At 32.6% G+C, this 24104-nt stretch overlaps 2 protein-coding genes across 2 annotated transcripts; one reads left to right on the plus strand and one right to left on the minus strand.

Annotated features, from left to right (window-relative positions):
* The first annotated feature begins 1671 nt into the window (after positions 1 to 1671).
* On the plus strand, positions 1672 to 23112 carry LOC108912038 (brachyury protein). The gene is made up of 4 exons (XM_018717184.1): positions 1672 to 1835; positions 9785 to 10317; positions 17369 to 17524; positions 22604 to 23112. The coding sequence occupies exons 1-4, from the start codon at positions 1672 to 1674 to the stop codon at positions 23110 to 23112; spliced, it is 1362 nt and encodes a 453-aa protein (XP_018572700.1).
* Positions 7716 to 9107, minus strand: LOC111691567. Its single transcript, XM_023454627.1, has 2 exons — positions 8465 to 9107; positions 7716 to 8398 (listed from the first exon to the last, which is right to left on the minus strand). Exons 1-2 carry the CDS (start codon positions 8885 to 8887, stop codon positions 7742 to 7744), a joined length of 1080 nt encoding a protein of 359 aa, XP_023310395.1. The 5' UTR covers positions 8888 to 9107; the 3' UTR covers positions 7716 to 7741.
* Positions 23113 to 24104: the final 992 nt, after the last annotated feature.

The following is a 24104-nucleotide window of genomic DNA, read 5'->3' on the forward strand; positions in this document are numbered from 1 at the left end:
TTTTATGTTTGTATATTGATTTTGAAAACCAGTTTTATTCTTATCAGCCACAATAAAAATGATCTGTCTCACCAGAGGTTTTTCAAAATATTAAACATTTTCACAACAGTAAACACAAGTAACATCATTTACAAGTTTTTCTCAGCCTATTATGGAGCTTTAAATATACCTAAGGAAAAATAATTAAGACAGTTTTATACAGTCGGTCGGTATATTGTTAAACAATTCATTAAAATTGGGTCGAAGTTTCGTTTTATTGTTAAAACTTCATCAGACCTTTTTTACCAATATTCTTGATTATATCAAAAGAAACGTCAACGGTCTGCTAATTTTTTAAAATATTTTTTAACGTTAAAACCTAATACAAACATGTTGACGGATACGAACTGAAATTAACAACAAATATTTCAGGCAGCAAGCAAGTTTTCATTTTTTATACTTGTTCAAATGGTCAATATTGCACTTATAATATAAGAGCTTATACAGTCTATAGATAATGGCAAATACAAACGCAATACTGTCAAATATTGCTTTTTCATAATGTACTAATCAGCAGCAATTAAGCGGAGCCTCTGCTATAATTTAACCTACAAGTAAAACACAAGCACTGATATACAAGACACGTTAAAGAAGTCGCTCCGCCGGTCTTTTCACAGAAACCGCCGGTTTTAATAATTTCCAATATGCCAACATGGAAAACACAGAAAACATTAATTTTAACGTTGAAAATCAACACGTATCCTCTCACTGCAAGTAAAATTTTATATTTTAGCAAATATTTACCTTGATGGCTTCTATATGCCCACCTTTATTACAAATTAATGATTTGTTGATCGGAATAAATTAAGTTTTATAGCGTAGGATCGAACTTCCATTATACGTTTCCTTGAAATTGTTTTACGATTTGCGGGTATTAATAATTACATACAGAGACTAAAAGTGTTTGAAAGGTCCGTGTTCGTATTTGCGCTTATTCAGAACGCCATATGTATCCGATTCCCGTGGGAAATGGATACATTTTATTACGGAATTAAATCAATAAGAAGCATTTGACTTGACACTTGCTGAAGCTCAACGCGTTTCATCGAATTGGGATTATCCACCAGGTGTTCAAAGTCACCGAAAGCAAATATGCTTTTATGAAAGTGTAATTTGCCATAACAAGCAGTTTGGTCTAATATGTCTCGTGAATCTTAAGTAGATTAATTAGTAAAAATGGATGACAAAAGACAGAGAAAGACGTAAACGGGTATCTCAACTTTCATCTCTTTCCAATTTAATATATTACGCCTATTAAGATTATTTTTTTAAATCCGAATATGCAGTAAATATCATGACCACCTGTAACGTAATATCAAGCAGGATTTCAGAGGGCAAAATAACTACAAAGATTCATAGCCCAATAAAGGATCAGAATAATACAGTAACATTTTTGTATCTCCTAAAAGTCCTGATTTGAAATCAATGACTTCGTCATTATTTGTTAAACAATCTCTGACAATTTCGACATTCAGAAGTAAGTCATCTAACTTAAAGTAAAGGAGATATTGAAAAAATATATTGACTAATCTGAAATACAATATATCTGAAATTTCAAAAATTAGTAATTGTTAATATTAAGAAAGTAAGCAAAAGTTCACGCTGATTCTCTTTTTTTTTATTTTAGAACAAATGGCCCAACAGCACATTTTATCGGCAGTAGAATCAGAAATAACATCAGGAAAGGACAAAGGTGATCCAACTGAAAGAGATCTTTCAGTAACTTTGGATGAAAGAGACCTTTGGGTGAGGTTCCAGTGTTTCACAAATGAAATGATTGTTACCAAAAGCGGAAGGTAAGTGTACACTTAAGATATTTATTTTAATTTGTATTACTCGCTTGCTTAGGACATTGGAACAAGTACAAAATAAATTAAAATAGAATAAGTATATTACAAAAACTCAGAGATTAGTCACCCAATATTGCATGATTGGTATTACTGGCAACGAGAATTCCCTAAATATTAGCTCCACTAATATTAATGATTCGTTTACAATGAACAATCATAGATAAAGTGATCGTTGATTGGTTGAACAGTATCTCGTGAAAAATGAACCAATCACAGCCGGTGAAATAGAATGTTGTGTTTTAATATCATCTTGATCTAATTGTTTTAATAACTAATTCTCAACATGAAGGAAATAAAATTACTCAAAACAAAATTATTCGTCAGGTGACTTGTAATCATTTATCTAGTCAACATAACAATTGAATAGGATTAGTCAAAAAAAAATGTACATAAAGACAAGACTAATTTACAACTTAAAATTAATTAACAGAAAGTTGATTAACAGAATATTCTTCCAGAATAGAAACATTTATCAACCGAGTATTTTTTCAGAGCCTTTTTGAAGCTATAAATCTACCAAAAGGTATACAAAAATGCAAGGCTGCCGTGTATCAATTGAATGAATCTGATTTCTGTGGACAAACTGATTTTTGTTGACAAAAATATATAGACACATTTCATACAACAAAACAGAAGGCATTGTTAAAATACTGTAACAGACGAATATCCATTTATAGGATTCCCTAACTGACATTCCGAACATACACCTAATTACACGTTTTTGAGCAACAAATACATTATCAGCGTGGCAAGATGGCCCCCAATCTCCCAAAAACAGATACCATATCGCAAACGCGATTCTACCTGGCAGTAATATAGCATCAATAAAATTGATCAATGGTCAGGCTTTTCTGATATTTCGAAATTGATGTGATACTGAATTTAATTTCATTACCAATTCGTTACATTGATTATTCCAAATTAGACACTCATCCAGTTTTAATCCTAGAAATTTTACAAGATTTGTGTTATTAATTAGTGTGTTGTTAACATTAACATCAATAATATTACAATGCTATTGTGAAATCTTATAACCTGAGTTTTATTGATATTTACCGCAAGTCTCAGATAATTTTTTATCCGATTTATCATCGATGTATCATCGGCATAAAAAGTGAAAGACCCCGATCCTGAAAGCTCGTCTAAGTCATTAATGTATAAAAGAAACAGGAGAGGACCCAGCACCGAACCCTGGGGTACCCCTGTATTGACTTTTTTAATTAATTACCTATAGCAACATCTCGATCTCGAATAAAAGTTGCCACCCATTTCTGGGGAATGCCACGAATCCCATTTTTTTCCATCTTGTCAACCAAGATGTCGTGATTTACGCAGTCAAATGCCCTAGTGAGATCACAAAAGATCCCAACAGGGCATTCTCCAGCTTCTATAGCTCCAACAATACGACCATAGCGTGAAGGCATAGCAGTAACGGTTGACTTACTTCTAAATAGGAGTTATTTTACAAAGTAATAATATAGTTAACAATTTTATAAATTAGGTATAATCTAAAATCTCCTATAAAATAAAATGAATGGGGCTTTTTTATAACAAATTTATTATAATAAATATGTTTTAGTTGACTGTAACATTGTGAAGTAAAAATATCACTTCTGTTTTTGTTTGACAAAAATGTTATCAAAACTAGTTCAAACCCGTAATTTTTCTTAATCAAAATATTCACTTAACCATTTTATTTTTAGACCAGGTTTCAATTTTTAGAATATGATAATCGAAAAAATAAATTAAAACGGCATAATTTCAAAATTAAATAAACCTATGCGTTGATTAACATGCCAATGGACTTTATACATATTAATATTTACCTGCTAATGATAAACCAACACTGAGTACGAAAGAGTGAATGATTATTAGCTTATGATCCGCTAATTGATAAAATTGTTTCACTATCTGGTATTTTGCTTGCATGAAAATATCTGATTTATGCTTGACAATATATTTTTAATTAATAAAACAGAAGTTAGAGTATATTTAATAGTTGAGGTAGGTAGTTATGATGTCTATAAATTAATAATTTTAATAAGATAGTTAATTTCAATGTAGCATATTAATTACCATTACGATATTGTTCACATACATAGGTAATTATCGTGCTTAAAGTTGTTTTACATTGACAATGTATTGATCAATTAATTGATGAAGTAGCTTCATCAAGAAATTGGACAAGTGTAATGCACCAAATCAGCTGTCAAATAACTTCATCAATTTATTCATCAAGTTCTTGACGAAATAGAGCATGTTCTAATTTTCGTCAATTTCTTCGTAAAGTTCGGAAGTACCAACCCAACAGATTTCCAGCCTGAGATCATAAATGGGGTTATGTTATTGGAATATGTAAATAATTGTGTGGCGTCGTGCTAGTTTTGCATTGTTTTTACTGATTTGTTATTTACAAAAACTAATCTTTATATAATATGTGTCAGAACGGTACCGCTGTTGTATCACTACAATTATGAGTAGAAAGGTCACATATTTGAAATTTATTTGCTTCTTTGACTCATTGGTAGAACTGATTCATACGTCAAAAAACTTGACAAAGTCTGTAGCAGTGTAAAACCACACTGTTTACCAATAAATTCGTGAATTCATTGATGAAGAACTTCGTCAATTTATTGATGAATAAATTGTCATTGTAAAACAGCTATTAAAAATCTGTGGTTTCAATTATAACTCAAGATCAAAATGTTAGGAACAACGTCCATTGCCTTTAATTCTGCGATCTTCCGTGTAGTTCTTTCTATATTTCTTGCATTTTATTTCCAGTAAAGAATATGGAGTTAAGAAACGTTGGTCTAATGGATTCTAGATCAAGCATGTCAAAATCAGAGACTAATACAATACTACTAAGATTAAGTTTATGGGGGTTATAAAATTAAAAATTTCAGTTTTTATAGAAACGCAAGTTTATCCCGGAAAGAATAATATAAAAAAAGAACAAGATAATAATAATTAATCTCTGTGCTATCATATTTCCTATGCAGGTTGTTTTACAAGCTCTATGACAAACTTTGACAGATGGTAGCTGGGTTAATTTCAAGCGTATTTTCTTATCATCCGATTCGTTTTTGTTTAGATCATTTAACCAAGCAGGTTACTTGTTTCCCTCTATACGGTGGTGTACCATCGTGATGATTCCACATATTTTGAACAATTTAAGCCCTACGTTATCAATGAAATCAAAAAGTTGTTTTTCAAGAAAGATTTATACAGATCTACATTTAAATGATAAAACATGTACAGGCAGTAAATTATTGTTGAAAATGCTACTCCAAACGTTGACACTGAAACGTTTGCTGAAATCGTCTTAATCTAATTGTATGCGGATTTTGTAATGCCCAGATATGTTCATTATGATTATTTTGTATGCCGTCCCTAGCAAACACACTTCATCTGACCACACGACGCGAAATGAATCTTTCATTTTGTGCATGCTGTTGAAGTAATGCTTGTACATTTTGGCAATGAAACGGATGTAACATTTCTCTGTTTAATACACGCCATACAAAATTCAGTGATAAATGAAGATTACATACTATACGCCGAAAACTAATTGCAGAGTTGTCAATGAAGCATCTATTATATCTTCTTCATTTTGTACATTCACTTCAGTTTGTAAGTAAGTAAGTAAGTAAGTCTACGAAATGATGCACTAATGACTGTGTGGCCAGGTTGATGTCTATTTGGATACCTTCGTCGGTATTCTCAGGCTATTCTATTCTTCTTGGCGAAATCTTGGTGATTATTTCTAAAACTGACCCAAGTTGAAAGTCAGTAACTCGAATCTGAGAGATATTTATTTTCACAATTGCTTACATCGTAAGTAATTCCAGACATTTTCAAATTAGATTGTCAAATATTGGTAAAACTAAAGCACGCCAATGTCGCTGAATTTTGTCTTAAATTCGAGTCACACTGGATCTTAATTATTTCCATTCGCATGTGGTTAGGTACTAATTCCATTCTTATTGAGAAAATTAAAGAAAACAAAAAACATTTAAATTAAAAAATTCATCAAATCTTGGTTAAAACTCAATTTTCTCAAGATTTTCTCTGCGTATTTTTTATACGATGGAGTTTCACCTATACATGATTTATTCATGTTGTATGTTGGAAACTGCAAATATTAATTTTCAATTGTTTCTCAAAGAATCAGCTTGCATTTAAAATGCTGTAACTTTTACAGATATTTGTAAAGACTTGTTATTTTCCTTGCAGTTTTAAATTTAAATCGCATACGTTTTTTGTCATATTAACCATAAAGGATAAATCTTGCAACTATTTTGGACTAGAAAACAAGATTGTGTTTTGATTTTTAGTTGCCTATTAAAAACCGACATATTTTTTCAATTCCAGGCTAGGATAGCCTCAGTAAAGTAGGACAAACAAGAATATTCACTTTCTACTTTCTACATTTAAGAAATCGTAAGAATTACCGTTCTTGAGCCTTAAGAAAGATGTTATTGAAGGACCTCCATCTATAACTAAGATAGTATAGTTCATTAGAAGTCTGGAAATAAGGATTTTTCCGTGCTCGTGTGACAAATTCTCATGAGAAGTCATGAATGCACGGAAAAATCTATTTCTAGACGTATAATGAACGATATTTTCTATTATACTTCTTTGTAAACGAAAACATAAAAACAAAATATAACAAAAAAAGACATATGAAAGAAACTTGGAACATTTTTATTTTCATAACAGTTACAGGAATAAAAAAACATGTAGAGAAAGAATATTGAAGTTTTCGTGATACGTCAATTTTCTTTGTATGGATTCTTCTATATATTCTTCTGCTACATTGGAAGCACGCCATCCTCCGTGCCTTTTCAGAGTGACTAAATCAGCGCCGCTTTCTACCAACATGGTTGGCGAAGAACGCCTTAGTCCATGCCCGGTATATTTTCTGGAATCTTCTGGTTTAGGTATTCTGCAACAATTTTCGGAACACCACTGATGGTATGGCATCCAACGTGTTAAGTGTAATAATCTTCTGCTGTTCATATATTTAGGTTGTACAGCTGCATATTTACGATAAAGTGTGCAGGGCTCAAATGTACATCTTTATTGGTAATGGTGAAACTTCTTGATGTATGAGTTTCTCCATCTCGTAAAAACACGACAAGAAAGCGCTCATGATCTACCACATCGTCTAAATTTAAACGTAATAAATCATCTCTTCGACAAGCCTCAAATATCCCAAACATTAAAATTACTTTTGGTAGGAGATATTGTTCATCTGGAGCTTCACATAAAAAAATTGGCATGTACGATGCGTTTCAATGGTTAATCCCAAATTATTTCAGAGGTGATTTGTTTTAAATTAGTCTGTGTCAGATTAGGTGAAAAAAAAAAATGTCAAAAAATCTTACAGAAATGTAACTACCTATCTAAATATTCAAACATTTACGAATTAAAATAGGTACAAGTACATGTTACATATCAAATACCACATAGTCTTTCTTAAATTTAGTTTACTTTGCTGTATATTTCTATTTTAAAACCATATATTCGGTATTTTTATTCAGCGCACGGAAAGAATCGGAGATCAGGAATAGTTATTTACGTAACAAGTCCGGAAAATACTGTTTTTTTGGACGAGTTGACAAAATTCTAGGACGAGCCGTAGGCGAGTCCTGGAAGTCTGCGAGTTCAAAAAAACTGTTTTCGGACGTGTTGCGTACACTATTTTTTCGGCAACCATGTAGAATAACAAATTAATGAGACACATTTCTTTATTATATTTTTTTGTAGAACAAAATTTCGAACATTTTAATTCTTATTTGTATTAAATATTGAAATTCGAACAGAAGATAGGTACTAACAGAAACATTCTAATTCTTATTTATATTAAGATTTATAGTAAAATTTGAGCAATTGCTAATATTGAAAGGGTTTAATTTGTTTGAAATGCTTGGTATATTTAAATGCCTTTTGTAGTCAGAACAAGAAGGTAAAGTTTCCGTTTCATATTGATTGTTTTCATCTGATAATTTTTGAATGGTCTTGGCAATTTTAATTTTGTTTGTTAGTGAATTGTCTATATATCCTTCAGCGACATTGGTAGACTTCCAGCCACCGTGTCTCTTCAAATTTGTGATGTTTCCACCATTATCAGCAAATATCGTCGCTGAAGTTCGACGCATGCTATGGCCTGTGTAATTTTTAGGATTGGGTAAATTTAAAAATTCTGCAATTCTTAATCCGAGATTCCCAAAACTGTGGATACCAACGGGCTGAATCGAACATTTTCCTTTTTTGTAATTCACGAATAATCTGTTATGTGGAGTATGGGATGGCCGTAAAGATAAATATTGCCTATACAACAGCAGGTTTTCTTGCCCAATTACAACAAAATTTCTCTCAATATGTGTTTTAGAATCTGGTATTTTCACGAGCAACATATCTTCTTTGTCGTTTATTAGATCAATTGACATTTTTGTTAGTTCTTCCCGTCTACACGCACCGGCTAACCCAATAATTGTTGCTACCTGAAAATGAAGCAAATTAAGTTGATACTTTTATATCCTACAATCGTAATATTTTGTTAAAATTACCTTTAGCATTAGATATGTTTCATTATCTGCTTCTCTAATGAATTTGTTGATTTGCTCGCTGCTGAAGACTTCTGATTTCTTTGCTTTATAACCAACATTCTTCCTTTTAAGAAATGCGATTACCTTTGGGAAAGTGGCTATGTTTACATTTTTCTTCACTAAAATGGTACTTTTCAACATAGAGTACATGCTCCACAGGGTAGAGGATTTGACAGTTTCAGATTTTTGCGCCAAGTAAGCTAAAATTACATCCTCTGTAATAGTTTTGCATTTCTTCATATCCATCCATCTCGTGAACAAATCATAAACGTTTTCGTACCTGGACTTTGATTTTTCAGGCAATAATTGTGCTGTAGCAGCAGCTGCTGCATTGGAAATTTCGTAAGGCACATTTTCAAACTCACTATCGCTGTTGCTTTCCATAGTTTATTGCGACAATTGCGACCAAAAACCATGCAAACTTTCGAAAATTAAAATGTCAACTAATTTCACTTCAGATAGCTGTCAGTCGTTATTTCGTTGCTATGGTAATGTTCAACTGCATTTATCAAAATCATACCTTCCAAGATTTTCATATTCACAATGACAACAACGATGTGATTCTTCCCGGCCTAGTCCGGGAAGTGCGTACTTCCCGGACTAGGCCGAAAAAATGCTACTTTCTCAAAGAAAAAGCGTCCGGGAAGTAGCCACTTCCCGGACGGTTGCCGAAAAAAGTTTTTCCGTGCACCAGTCCGGAAAAGCCCTTCTTACATTATTATTAATACAGCTGAAAATAAGATGTTTTCAAAGAAGTATAATAAAAAAAATATTTCTACAGGTTGATAGAAAATTAAATAGTAGTAAAAAAGTAGTTCTTACACCAAACTTGTATTTTGCGATAAAATCACTGCGATGGTTTTCAATTCATCGACCGTATGTGATAATTTCTGGCAGCGATTTGTTGCTTTTGATTACAATTAATTGAACGATAAAACTAGGAAAATGTATCCAATTTGAACACCAACAGAATTCTTAAAATCGTACTTGTATAGATTCTCAATCACTACAAATTTCATCTACCACTGTTATGCTTTTGAAGAGTTCTTGAGTTTAATTATAGTGACTATAATTGATATGAGCCGTACATAAATGTTATATTTTATAGCTTCCTAATTGGATTTTCAATTAGTTTAACGCTGTTTGAGTTTTTACCTGTTTTTATGTTATCCAGAAGTAGGTATAAGTGCTTGTGTTGCAAAAAATGTCTTAATTTTCTTGCATGATCTCGCAATCCTACATTGGTTGACACCAGAAACCTACTATTCACCTCTATTTCAGGAGAATGTTCCCCGTGGTGAAGGTAACCGCTGCAGGGCTGGACCCCAAAGCGATGTACACGGTCCTCCTGGAGTTCGTCCAGATCGATCCCCACAGGTGGAAATACGTGAACGGGGAGTGGGTACCAGGTGGAAAAGCCGAAGTTCCGCCCTCCAACCCCATTTACATCCACCCCGAATCCCCAAATTTCGGCGCCCACTGGATGAAGGAGTCCATATCCTTTGCCAAGGTCAAACTGACGAACAAATCCAACGGGAACGGTCAAATAATGTTGAATTCCCTCCACAAGTACGAGCCCAGGGTGCACTTGGTGAGGGTGGGAACCGAGCCAAGGCGCGTGATGACGTTTCCCTTCCCGGAAACGCAATTCATCGCGGTGACGGCGTATCAGAACGAGGAGGTAACGTCGTTGAAGATCAAGTACAACCCGTTCGCCAAGGCCTTTTTGGACGCCAAGGAGAGGCCGGATAATTTGTATAACCAGAGGGATTTCCCGCCTACCTACTCCCAGCAACAGGCTCCGTATTCACAATGTAAGTAGTTGCCTTTTAAGCTATTACTTTTATAGAAATTTCTGACAAAATCAAAAAGTTTGTTTTTATGTATAAATAAATAAAGAAACTCATTAATTAATCAATCGTAGGCAGGAAATTGTATTCAAAATAGTCACTTATATTTAGGAAAAAGTGTAGGCAGTATCGCTAATTATCGCAATAAAAAAAGAATAATGGTGTGTCAAGAATAATACTATATTTTGCTTCAGATAAATCGTTACGATCAAGTGATACACTTTCAACCAATGCCACAGACATGCCATGGACTCAAAAGTCTCAAAAGTTTCTTGGAGCTTTTTAGGGTAAATTAACTTTTTGATACACGGAGAAAGCTACTATGACGACACTATATTTGCCCGTTATTTCTTATCAATTTCAAATCAATATTAACTATAACTGATAAATTGCAAGGTCTGTTCAGAAACTGAACTTTTTGAATTACGCGTTAATGGAGATATTTAATAATATGCGGTTGGCAGCATTGCGTTGCGCATAACCTCCCTTGTAACCACATGTTCTTGGATTGTTGATATCTCAATTTAGTTTTCGTGATATTGTTATTTGAGTGCCACGTATTTAAGTATTACTGACGACTTCTGAAATGTGCGATTTTCTGAAATATCTTTCAGGAGACGTTTCAACTTTTGAAACACGGTTTTCACGATTTAAAAGTGGTCAGTCAATTGAAGATGATCCTTGACTAGGAAGGCCTTCAACTTCAACTGATGACGCCCCCAGAAAGTCAAAGTGCAAATCACCGAATGACTCTAAGCCCCGTACATACTTAGATACAATCGGTGAAAACATTGTCGGCCGACAATATTTTCCTTGTGGCTCTTGAGTCGGCCGATTTTGCAGCAACTCAACAACAATATCGGGCGGCATTTTATTAAATGAATTGCCGAGTTGCTTGTTTTCCGTTTTAAACGGAAAACCTCGGTAGGTCTGTACTGGCTTTAGAATTAGATACATACATCGTTTCAACTGTCAAACGCGATATTTTGTTGAAATTTGAGGTTGGGTTGTGAATCTATGTCTATGTTAAAATCAACAAAAAACGTTGCAAAATGTGGCTAATTGAAAACACGTTGAAATTAATAGAAAATTTAAGACAAGTGCCTACTCTATGGAGTGTCTCTTGTAAAGAATAGAGGGATCGTAACAAGAAAATGGACGAAACAACACGTTTAGATAAAGAATTTTCTACAACTCCAGATGAAATAACAAAAAAATTAAATCCTGGAAGACCTAATTACGAAGAGAGCACAAAAAAAAATGGACGATAATAGGAATGGAGCAGGTACATTGCTAATGTTACTGATGGTGGAATAGCGTCATGAAATTTTGTATCAATTTTTGATATTTTAGGTGCAACCATAAGCAACAGATTTTCAAAATCTGTGCTTGATATCCTCATAAAATTACGGAAAGCAGTTATATCTTCTAATATTAGGCCGTTCATTAATCCGTTGCCATAGTTCACTCCATCTCGTAGAAGATATTTTTGCCATCAACGTATTTTTTTTGTTTTTTTTTATTTTTTATAATTAAGTATGTCGCACAAACACTCGCTGCTACTATTAAATCATCATTTGATGCAATTTTCACCAAAGTTGCAACTTTAAATGTGGACGAGATACATTTGTGTTTATTGATCGGCCGACAATGTTTCCACCGATTGTATCCAAGTCTACACGGGGCTTCAGAAATTGAAGAAGAGGTTATCATCTAAATTGGGCCGTGCCATGAAATTTTGACTGAAAAATTGAACATGCATCCAATTGCAGCTAAATTTGCTCCTCGTTTTATGACCGAACAACAGGAAGAAAATCGTTTGCCGTTTGTTGGCAACTCCTTGAATAATCCATTGATGATGAAACATTCATTTAAAGGATCATAATAGGGGACGAAAGCATGTCGGTCTCGATCCAATGTCAAAGTGATGCTCTCTGTTTTTTTCGACTTTAGTGGAATTGTCTATTTTGCGACAAGGTGAAACAATAAACCGTGTGTTTTACAACGGTTATGTAAAAAATCAGCAAAAAAAAATAGAGTTGTGGCGAGACAATTCATCATGATAATGCGCCCTCAAACTTGGCTTTATCAATTCGTCAGTTTTATGCCAAAAATCAGATTACTTTACGCACTAGAACTGGTTCCTTGCGACTGGGAAAAATATGTGAATTAGGGGGGGGAGTACTTTGAAGGAAGACCAATATTCATGTATTAAATTAATAATATCGTTTAAAAAATAAACTTCGGTTATTTTCTGAACACACATCATATATACTACAAAACTAACTTAATATTATAGCTAATAGTAAGAATGATGATAAATACTGGAACGAAATTATGGGATCTCATCTAAATCTTGATCTAGATATAGATAATTGTGTTTAGTGTTAATAAATTGAAAGATTTTCGCAGTAATGTTCGTAATATTAATATTAAATCAAAGGGTCATTCATGTACATGAAACCATGTTTTTAATAAGAATTATAGTGCTTTACCTAAAATAGCTTTTGAGTGTTAAAAAATTAACTAACATAAGAAGGTGATTTTACTTAGAATGGATAAAGTGATTTTAATATTACATGAAACAAGGGATTATTAGAATTATTAGACATGTTGAAAAACCAAACTATGTACTGTAAAATCAATTGCCAACCTTTATTGCAGCTGAATAATATATTATTAATATTTTCCCTACATTTTTTCAAATGTAAACAATTTGAATCTTGTGTTTCTTCAAAATTGTAAGTTAATTTTTATGCTCAATGTTTTGCTACAACGAATTATATTACAATTTTGATGCATGACTTCTACGGATTTATCTTAAGAAATGAGCTTTAGACTTACTTTACTGATCGGTATAAGTCTATTTTAGATAATAAAAAAATAATAATCAAAATGAAAGTAACTCATTTTCCGAATAAAATGTAAAATATCTTTTTTCTTTGAAACACAAAGAGAAATTAAACTCATCGATCGAATCTCCAAGTGATGTTGAAATTATGTGGTCCAATGTCTTCGACAGTGGTTGGTACAATTACGTATACACAACTTTGGTGAATTTTTATAGTTAAATCATTACCAGCAATCTACATCGAATATCTTCAAAACTTAACCCCCCCCCACATCTCAAAAGCTAAGCCGTTTAAGTTTATATGAAATTTTCTTTAAAATGATCTCAGCTTTCACCTCTTAGAACAATTTTACTTATCTAGGTTACACATTGTACATTTTTAATTTGTAGATAGGTATTTGTCAAGATTTGATGGAAAATATTTGCGACAGTTGAATGAAATTTACATAAACGGCAACCGCAGTATTAACAGTGTTAATTAGTAATATTTAAGTTAGCAGGATATGGTTAACAAAACAATGCTGCACATTCTTAATGTATTGCATAAGATGCTAGAAATATGTGTCAACTGCAACTGCTTAGAGTAAAAGCTGCCATATTGTTACATATACTCCTAGATCATAATTTATATCAATCATACTTTGTAATAACTTATGTATTGTACATTTTTTATTCATTTATAAACTTCAAGTTACAAGGAAAGTTAAACTTGTTGGATCCTGAAGGTATCTCAATATAACCAACATAAAATTGTTCAAAATCGTTTTTGAAAAAAGTTGATCAATTTTAGATCATTACATACAAAAATCCACCAAGTATTATCTCTTTATGATTTACCAGGCGTATCACTTTTCTATACTTAGAATTTGTAACATTTTGCAGTTGCTTTGGCGAAGCGATACATCTGTTACAATTTCCAATAATGATCCCACGTACACATGTCCAAATCTTTCGCATAGTGCGCTATAAATCAACGAATTGGTTTTATTAAAGTGTGAAGCTGATGTCCAGTACGAAACAATAAAATTCTCCAATTCCGCGCGAATCTTACAGTGAACCGATGCATAAATTAACTGTAAATATGACACAGTTAAGGTGTTAAAATAATTTGTCATCTAAAAAACTTTTCACGTTTTGTTCAAAGAGATTCTCTCAGACGTGTGACGAATTACAATTAAAGATTCACTTGGTACGGTAATAGTAATCAAGTAATTAGTATCAGCCACGCTTTTCTAATTAACAATTTTTCTTTTTCATTAACACAGTCTGTTTGTCGTTCCTGTTAACGAAGCCTTGAAATTGCTAATGTTTCGAATATGTCAGAGCTCGCTACAAATAGAATGTGTATCTAGTACATTAAATAGAAAAATACGTAACAGTAGTAACTAATTTGCCGACAGGTTTGTGCACTTAAAAATTTATGATTATTGTGAAATCATATACAGAAATTAATTTTTTCAGTTTTCGTATGATGAAAGGAGAACTACTTGAAGGTCTATATGTATAAAATGTTTTAGCACACAATATTTGTATTGACATTAGCAAAATAAAATATACAGGCATTACTTGATTTGATTACTTATTTTATTCACTAATAGACTACAAGTCCATCGGAATTTTTCAAGGGGTCATTTGACCCAGCATCGAATACTTATAAATCAATACATATAACAATAACTATAGAAACTATGCCATCAATTCTTGTTGGTACAGGTGAGTATACAGGTAATCTAAACCTGTCCACAGAGGGGGGTGGTTTTCGGCAAAATATTTTTGTACGGCATTTTTAAAGTATATAGGTTATACAAAAAAAATGAATCTCGACCTAATGCCGTACAAAAAGAGCAATACCGGAAGCCAGGAAAATCTTTGATTTTCTGAAAATTATGGCCCGGTTTTTCGATTCCACATGATTATTTAACTCTCCAAATAATTCTTAGCAACTATTAGCAACTCCGAAAATTATGGTTAATGCAAAAGTTTATAAACAATTACTTGTATTTTGGAATTGAGTTTTATTTTTTTTTCGATAAGATTATTAATTCCTGTAGGGCAACTACTTTTTTGATAACATATAACCAAAAACTATCGTACTAAACAAAACAAATAAATATATTGTGAAAATTTACAATATTTTGAAAATTCCTTGTTATAAACTAAAAATGTTATATTCAAAATATTATGGCTGAATTCACTTTTCATAAGTAAAAAAATTTAAAAAAAACTGCCGTACATTTTTGACTAATGGATTTTACATAGCTGATAATATTTTTCATTAAATTTTTACTACATTTTTAGGTCATTAATAACTATACGGCATTTACAAATTTTGATCAGAAATATAACATATATAACTATAAAATGAGTTTTAACCTAATTTCAAGGGAAATTTAATTTATACCATAGAAATTATGATGGCATTGTCTTTAAGTTAAAAAAATTGTGTATAGAGAATTGAGAAAATATTTTGAGAAATTTAGAAACTTAATGACGTGCAAGAAAGTATTATTTTTAAATAAATATATCTAATAATAAACAATTAATTTTAACTCAATATTCATGAGAATTCCTATATAAATACTTACATTTAAAACAGTGATATAATATATGTTTTGAAGTAACAGTACCCTCGCATTTGCATATTTGCAACTTCTGTTACAATTGTTTGAACAATTTATTTATGCAAAAATTGAGATGAAGCCATTGGCATACAATATATGTTTAAAATTAGTAAAAATAATTTAAAAGTGTATTTGTTACAAAAACATTTTTAAGATTGTCGGTTATAAACACCCAGCCAGGACAAAAGGAGGTCCCACAAAGCGCCTACACCGGCCGCATTTGCGGTCGGGGTAGACGACGGATGGGGCCCACCTACGAAGGCTGTCCAGGCCTACACGAGATGAGGCAGGATAAAGAGGGATAATCCCCCTCGATCCCAAATCATTGAGGCCAATTTCTAGCCATGAAATAATGGCGCGGTTATAAACATGAATAAAACCTCATACAAATTTACACGCCGAAAAGAAAAAAGAGACAAAGAAAGAAGATGTTTCGATGGCCAGCTAGAATCTCGAAGCGGTAATTTTAATTTTAAAATACAAATAATTCCAAATTTTAAAAAAAATATTCGAATACAGATCTTTTTGATTTTTTTTATAATAATTTATTGAATCTTGAAAAAATTTTACTTATGTAGGTACCTGTGCAAAAAAAATATATATAAGCTTTTCAAATTTATAAAATTGATAATTTTTATATCCTGTTTTTTTAACGGCATATTACTTAAAAATTATTTTACATCTTAAATAATGTTTTAGCAAAAATGCCGACCATTTTTCAATCATCGGAAACCATAAGGGTCAGCATATAGGGGTTCGCATCCGGGGTTTCTCACTCCTGTATCGAAAAATATGTACGGCATTACTGAAAAATATTGCTATATGATATTGTAAGTCTTATTATAGAAAGTTCGTACAGTAGTAAATAATTTGTAAAATGACATTATTTTACATATAAAATAGAATTAAAATTAGTGATTTTATGTTGGTTCAAATCACCCCCCATACGCTACTTACAAATAGAGGGTTGCACCCTGTATTCCTATCCCCTGTATCAGCAAGTACGTACGGCGCGGCGTCGCTTAAAAATTTATCTATGTATCGATCCGAAACTAGCAGTATAAATGCCGTAGTGTAATAAATCACCAAAACCCGGGCCAAAATTTTCGGAAAATCAAAAATTTTCCTGCCTTCCGGTATTGCTCTTTTTGTACGGCATTAGGTCGAGGTTCATTTTTTTTGGATAACCTTTATACTTTAGAAATGCCGTCACAAATGTTTTGCCGAAAACCACCCCCCTTGGTGAACAGGTTTAGCTTACCTGTGTACTTACTTGTACCAACAAGAATTGACGGCATAGTTTCTAAAGTTATTGTTATATCTGGTAGTATTGATTTATAAGTAATTCATGCTGGGTCACATGACCCCTTGAAAATTTCCTATGGGCGTTGTAGTCTATAAAGCAACGAATATTTTCCGCTATTATTTCAAAAGTGAAGTAAAATTAATACAAATTAACGTGATGTAGAGTTTAATGCAACTAGAAGTTTATTGTGCATAATCAAATAAATAATCAATAGATTAATGTCTCATCTGCACACAGATGGCTCATGGTTCCTGCCTCATCAACCAATGTATGCGTCGGCTGCACAAATGTCGCCCTGCCAGTTCAGATCAAGTCCAACATTGAAACGACAGAAATCGGCACCATATACTATTCAAAGGCAAAAGTCAGCGTCAGTATCTCCACCACCTCACGGTAAGTTGTTCTAAAACGATTAAATATATAAATCCATACAACTACACTTTTCTTAGAACAAAAATATTGTTTCACTGAGTTTATATTATCAGTTATAATTGAAATTACTTATGTAGAATTTTGTTTGAACTTATGTGAACAGATTCAAATATTACATCACAGAAACGCGGTTTCAGTAAGATTATTTTTAATTTCATAGCAAAATATTTGAAACACAAATAGGATTTCAACCATTAGGCGGCTAACGGCTACATAAATATGTTAAATCAACAAAAATTAATGTAGTAAAAGGCCGACTGAAGGTGACCTTAACGAAATTATTTGAAAAAGTTATAATGTATTCGTTTCGTGTTGATGTATTCCATTAAATCCGTCTTACTATTTACCGATTTTTTTTTCCATCGAACGTTTCGCATAAATAATACAATTTGTTGTGATGACGATCGTACAAACATGACAACAGCGAAAGGATTCGGATCAATACATCATACATGATCGGGTAATTATGTTTTAATTAATAGAGGAGTGATAATTGAAGTTAATATGCATATTATAAATCAGGACTAATATCCAAGTACTAGAATATGTTTTATTGACATTTTGAATAGTTTTTACTAAGTAAGTAAGTAATTTAATTTTTTTTAAGTTCACTAATACACTATTAAGTTATGTAAAGATACATTTCATTAAACGTAAAACAAACATTAGATAAACAGGGTTTCCAATATCTACAATCAATAAGTTAAATTTCACAACTATCATATTCATGCTACTGTTCGATTTTTGTAATGCCATAACTTTTCTTTTAAAACGAAGCCGTTTTAAAACGAAGCTTCTAATAATAAAAAATTGGACATCATTTGTAAATACCTAATATACAGTGTGTCCCCGGATGGAGCACCGCACTCTTATAAACTTTTTTATTTTTGATTTTTGGAGAAAAAGTTATTCTTAACAAAAAGTTTTGCTTATCTTGGGAAGCTATGGGCTGTAATCAAATATGTAATAAAACAAACAGGGCTTCCAAAAAATTTCAAAATGTGAAAAGAAGTGCCTTTAATTTTTGTTTTCATTAAAAACTATATTTAGCCAAGTTGTTCGAGAACTCAAGAAATGCTTAAATACGGGGTTTAGTCAGAAAAGAAGAATAATCACATTTTGCAAATAAAAAGACGCCGTATTTTTTAACTATCTTACATATCATAATATTTCCTTATCATTGTCAAATTTAACATATTTATTTTTATTAACTGCCCACCGAATATTTTTTATTAATAATGCTAACCCTGGAGCAACGAATTTATCTTGTGAAATGTTATGGAATCGGTAATGTTTCATATCGATATGCAATACAAATTTTTAATGAGAAGTATCCAAATCTAACTGTAACTCGTAGAGCAATTCGAAATCTAATTATAAAATTCGATACCACTGGTGATGTGAAGGATATTAAGAAGATTAAAAAGAATACAATGATAACGATACAGCTACTGTTGTAGTTATGGACTCTGTACAAGACGATGCAAAGATGTCACTCACGAAAAGGCCAGAAAACATAGATAATAGCATATCTCATATTTAAAGAATTTTAGTATACAACAAAATCTATCCATTCAAACTGGTGTTTAATCATAAATTGTTAACGGAGATGATGGTCGTCGATTGATCTTTTGTTTAACAATGTGCGAGAAACTGATTGAAAACAGATCCTTTCATCACAATATTTTATTTACTAACGAATCAACATTCATAACTAATGGCTTAGTGTCCTCTTAAAATTGTAGAAACTGGGCTAAAGATGATCCAAATTTCCAATTGATAACTAACAGTCAAAAATTTAAAAAAGTAAATGTTTGGTGTGGCATAATGTAATCATAAAATAATTGGTCCTTACTTTTTGGAAGAAATAGCGAAAATTTAGAGTTCAGAAGAAAACTAATATTTGACAAGACGGATGCCCTGCACATTACACACTTCTAGTGAGAAGCTGGCTAGACGTTCACTTCCCGAACAAGTGGACCGCACTTTACGGAGCAATACCTTGGCCTGCACGGGCACAACACTATTTATTTAAGGAAGATATTCAAGGAGCTGTTGCCACCATAAACGAAGAAATGATTTCGTCTGTGGACAAAGAATTTACAAAAAGATTAGAAAAAAATTACTTGGAGGTATACAAGTTGAATAGGACTTGTTTCCTTGTTGGTGTTAATTTCAGTTCTAATTTGTTATTTCTATTTTTTAATTAAAATACTTTTGGTTGGTTTGCATGCTACCATAGCAGTTGTTAATAAACTAATGCAAAAAATTAAAGAGTCAAAAGAATTTCCGAAATTTTTACGTGATTTTTGACAGAAGAACCCTGTGAAGTTTTATCTCGATCTAGCGAAACGTTTCTTTGTTTCAAACAGTCAAACTTTTGAAAAAAAATAAAGGGTCACGTTTTATTTTCATCAATTTAAACGTTATTTGCGGTAAAAAATGTGAGAAAACCTCATAACATTTTTTTTCCATTTTAATCATGATTGTGATTAAGCCCAAAAAACGTGAGCCTTTAATTTTTTTCAAAAGTTTGACTGTTTGAAACAAAGAAACGGTATATTTGCAAAATGTGATTATTATTCTTTCTTGAGTTCTCGAACAACTCGAACAACTTTATTTAAATAAAGCCAACTTCCTGAATCCGCGCTTGAGATAAGTTTCAAATTACCTATGATAATAATTTCTTGCAAAAATAAAAAATAAATTTTTTTGCCACATTATTCGATTTAATATTTGAAAAGGTAGCAAACACCCAGTTACTTTCCATACTGCAGCAAAACCATTACTGGGATTTTGGAATGACGATACGATGTTGTAACGATTAAATTGCTGCATTTTTAATATAAATACCTGCCACTAACCTGTCAAAACTCTCTATTCGATATGATATCGTGATTCCAGAGTCCCATATCATGTCACCTTTAGCCCAGTCATTGAAGGTAAAATACGGCGTTACTGTATAATTTTCCCAAACAGCACCGATATGCACCAAAATTTGGATTTAGGATCGAATTACCCTCTACTTCAAAGCTGACCCTGTGCCGGGGGTTGCTTTTTATTTTTTAGTGGTGAAAACTACCCCTATTCGGAAATAATTATAGAATTGTAGATTCGAGCGTGTAATAGGTTGAAATCATCTTTAAAAAAGTAATTATGATGAATTGAAAATTGTCAATCCCTAAAAACCACCCCCTATGACAGTAATCATTAAAAAATAATGTTGAAAAATATTATTCAGCAACTTGGAATAATTTAATCATATAGTGATATTAAATTAAGATTTCTTTAATGTTTTAATTTTTTATTATTTGTTTATAAGTTTCAACCCTTATAAAAACCACTCTTGCAAAAGAAAATCGAACAATTATAGTTACATTTTTTTTAGTTCAAAATATAATACATCTTTTTTTATTATTTGTGTGTAATGTATTTATTTTATCAAACCTTAAAAAAATCCCTACTGATTAAAATTTGCAATCAAAAATAGGGAAAATAAGATTTTTATTTTTATACGGATTTTAATTTTTTTATTTTTATAACAATTTTTTTTTATTGCAAATAACATATAAATATCAATAATCGCCTTCACTCTCGTCTTCCTCTTCGTCAATGCTTCAATATACGTGTTCCGATATCTGCAAAAATATGTGATTGTTTTTTTACCCATAACTTGCTTAGTTTTTATGCTATCAAGCTCTTCAAAAACCATTTTGTAGGTTTTTTCAAGGGAAATAACACCAAATAAGGATTTGAGCTGAAAGGGCTTATACAAGTTGCTATTTACGAACATATGCAAACTTTAAACGGTCATATCTTACTTAATTTTTATCCTACAGAAAAAAAGAAAACAAAATTTTCAAAAAAGCAAAACCTATAATTTTGTACTCTACAAAATTTCGCGTGTCATTAATAGTTTTTGAATTATTTTGAAGAAAAGACAACTTTTTTCAAAACTAAGCACTTTAAACCGGTCAAACTTCTAGAGCAAGGGTCGGCAACTGGCGGACCGCGGTCCAGGTCCGGACCGCGGAAGGTAAAATACTGGACCGCCAAAAATGTTTTGAAAGTATAAATTACTCAAATAAATTATTTAAAAAATGTTTTTTTTTTACGTTTGAGTGCCAACCTTATCATTTTTTCTAGTATTTTACAATTGTGTGAGTGTTTGAGTTCTTAATGGTTAGTAAGCAGATTAAATTTGAGTTCAAACGAAAATTTGTAAGAAATATGAATTTTTTTTCTGGACCTCGTTAAAATTTTTTAAAAGTATCCGGACCCCATCTAAAATTACTTGCCGACCCCTGTTCTAGAGCATATTACAAGTACATAAATAAAGTAAATTTTAAAGTGGTAACGATTATTTTCAATTGGGGTGGTAATTAGGGGGTGTTTTTCACGTTTTTTGTCGCCTAAAAAAATACTGACTAACTTTATTTTCGTCATAACTCGCTTAGGTTTGATGCTAGGGACTAAAAAATAATAAAATAAGAATAAAGGTTTTTTCAAGCACTTTAAAAAAGGTTCTATGAGTATTCCCTGAAAAACGCATTGGTTTTTGGTTAATTCACATTCAAACTTTCAATTTTGGCGTTTGACAAATAAGAACCAACCTTCAACAAGCTATTACTCCGCTTGTATTGTTTATGGTGTCTACAGACACCATAAACATACTATTTTTTTGGTTTTTTTTAAAAACCAAAATTTTTAAAAAAAGGAATTTTTTTGATAAAATACTTACTTTTTGAGTTATTCGCGAAAACCGTCTGAAAAAGTGGTATTTCGGTTAAAAAATTTACACTTTCACTCGCGAATAAGTCGAAAAGTATTAACTTTCAGAAAAAAACTTTATAGAAGTAGAACCTAAATCCAAATTTTTATGAAAATCGGTGCTATTTGGCAAAATTATACCGGAAAATGGTCATTTTCTGGACTAGTTAGTGCAGTGCTATGGTACATATGCGCTGTACCAATGTACGTTCTTATTTGATGCAGGTACATATTGTCTGTAATAATCATTGGAAAATTGACATTTTTTAGTTTACAACCCCCCAGATCACATCCAGCAACAATCCATCTACAACACCTCCGGTCCCACCTACACCAGCTGGCCTACCATGACGACGATGCAGGCCCAGACGCCGACTACCATCATGAGCTCCTCCATCAACTGCTGGTCGCTGACGTCCAGTCCGCCGCCCCCTCATCAGCTGTCCGCGCAGCCTACCCCCAACCAATCCCCCAGCCACCAGGTGTACCAGCACTCCCCCATAGCCAGCATCACCAATCTGACGTACCCCAGCTACTACACGGACGTGTCGTACCAGAACCCGGAATATCTCTCGGTGGTGAACCCCGAGGTGTCGCCATACGCGCAGATCGGCACGGACAGGACTACCCCTGTGGTGTATCAAACCGAAGTGAGTAACATGGAGAAGGCGGAGTACGAGAACGGTGCTACGGTGACGGCCTCGAGCGAAGACAGACCTGAGTCTGCTTCTAGCACGCCTAGGCAGGATTGGGTGCCTTTGAGTCACTTGCAAAACTGAGACGATCGTGTGTAGTGAAGTAAAATTATTTCTGGTGGGGTTTGCTATTATTACGGAGAGTTCTTTGATATTATGTGGGTCTTTTACATTCAACAGAAGTAATTTTGTTAATAATCAACATTTCTGTTAATAGTTTTAATGTCAAAGGCTGAGCACTGTGTTTAAGCCGGCTTCACATGATGTGGTCATTGGACAAACATTCGTCAAATACATATGTCAAATATTTCTAGATGGTTTGGCCAAGTTGTATCGTACATACAAGGTACATATGTGAAATACCAAACAATATTTAATTATTCAAGTATTCCTAAATGTATGCACTTATCAATGGGCTCACTGGAAGCTATGATGAGACGTCATACCACATGTTTAGTTGCTAGCCCACATAACAGATCCTACATAAATGGTTATAAGCCACATGACCAGTAATTTTGTTTGAAACAGTGATTTTGTTTTCTTCGTTGGCAATTAAATTTTGGTAAAATTAAAAGTTATTGAAACAATAACATCAAGGTTACGTTAGAACAAAAAATTCTGTTTCATCTGCTTGTGATTGTTGCAATTTTTCACGACAATTTATTCATCCTATCGGCGATCGTATTATCTCGAGCGTAGATGCAACGGTTGGTTATTGCTCATTGTAAATCAGTCACTAATATTGATGACGCTAAGATTTAGGAATTTGTAATTGACAGTACCAATGTGCAATGTTGGTTGTTTAAGCTCGACGGTCACGTGCCCTGTAATCATTTATGAAAGCTGTACTTGGCTGGGTCTCACAAAGGTAGATCATATTGTCTTATTTTTCACGTACCTAATAGAAATTCGTAACTCAGTTTTGTCTTTTTTATTAAATATTGTTGAATAGTCTTGTACTGATTTCAAATGTGTTGATATGCATCATCCACACTATACGGCATTTATTTACGTTCGCCAAATATGCGAACTCTGGCAAATTTACACACATGTTGGCATTGTCATTCTCATATTAC

The sequence above is a fragment of the Anoplophora glabripennis genome, unplaced genomic scaffold, assembly GCF_000390285.2.
Source record: "Anoplophora glabripennis isolate ALB-LARVAE unplaced genomic scaffold, Agla_2.0 scaffold363, whole genome shotgun sequence".
NCBI classification, from domain to species: domain Eukaryota; kingdom Metazoa; phylum Arthropoda; class Insecta; order Coleoptera; family Cerambycidae; genus Anoplophora; species Anoplophora glabripennis.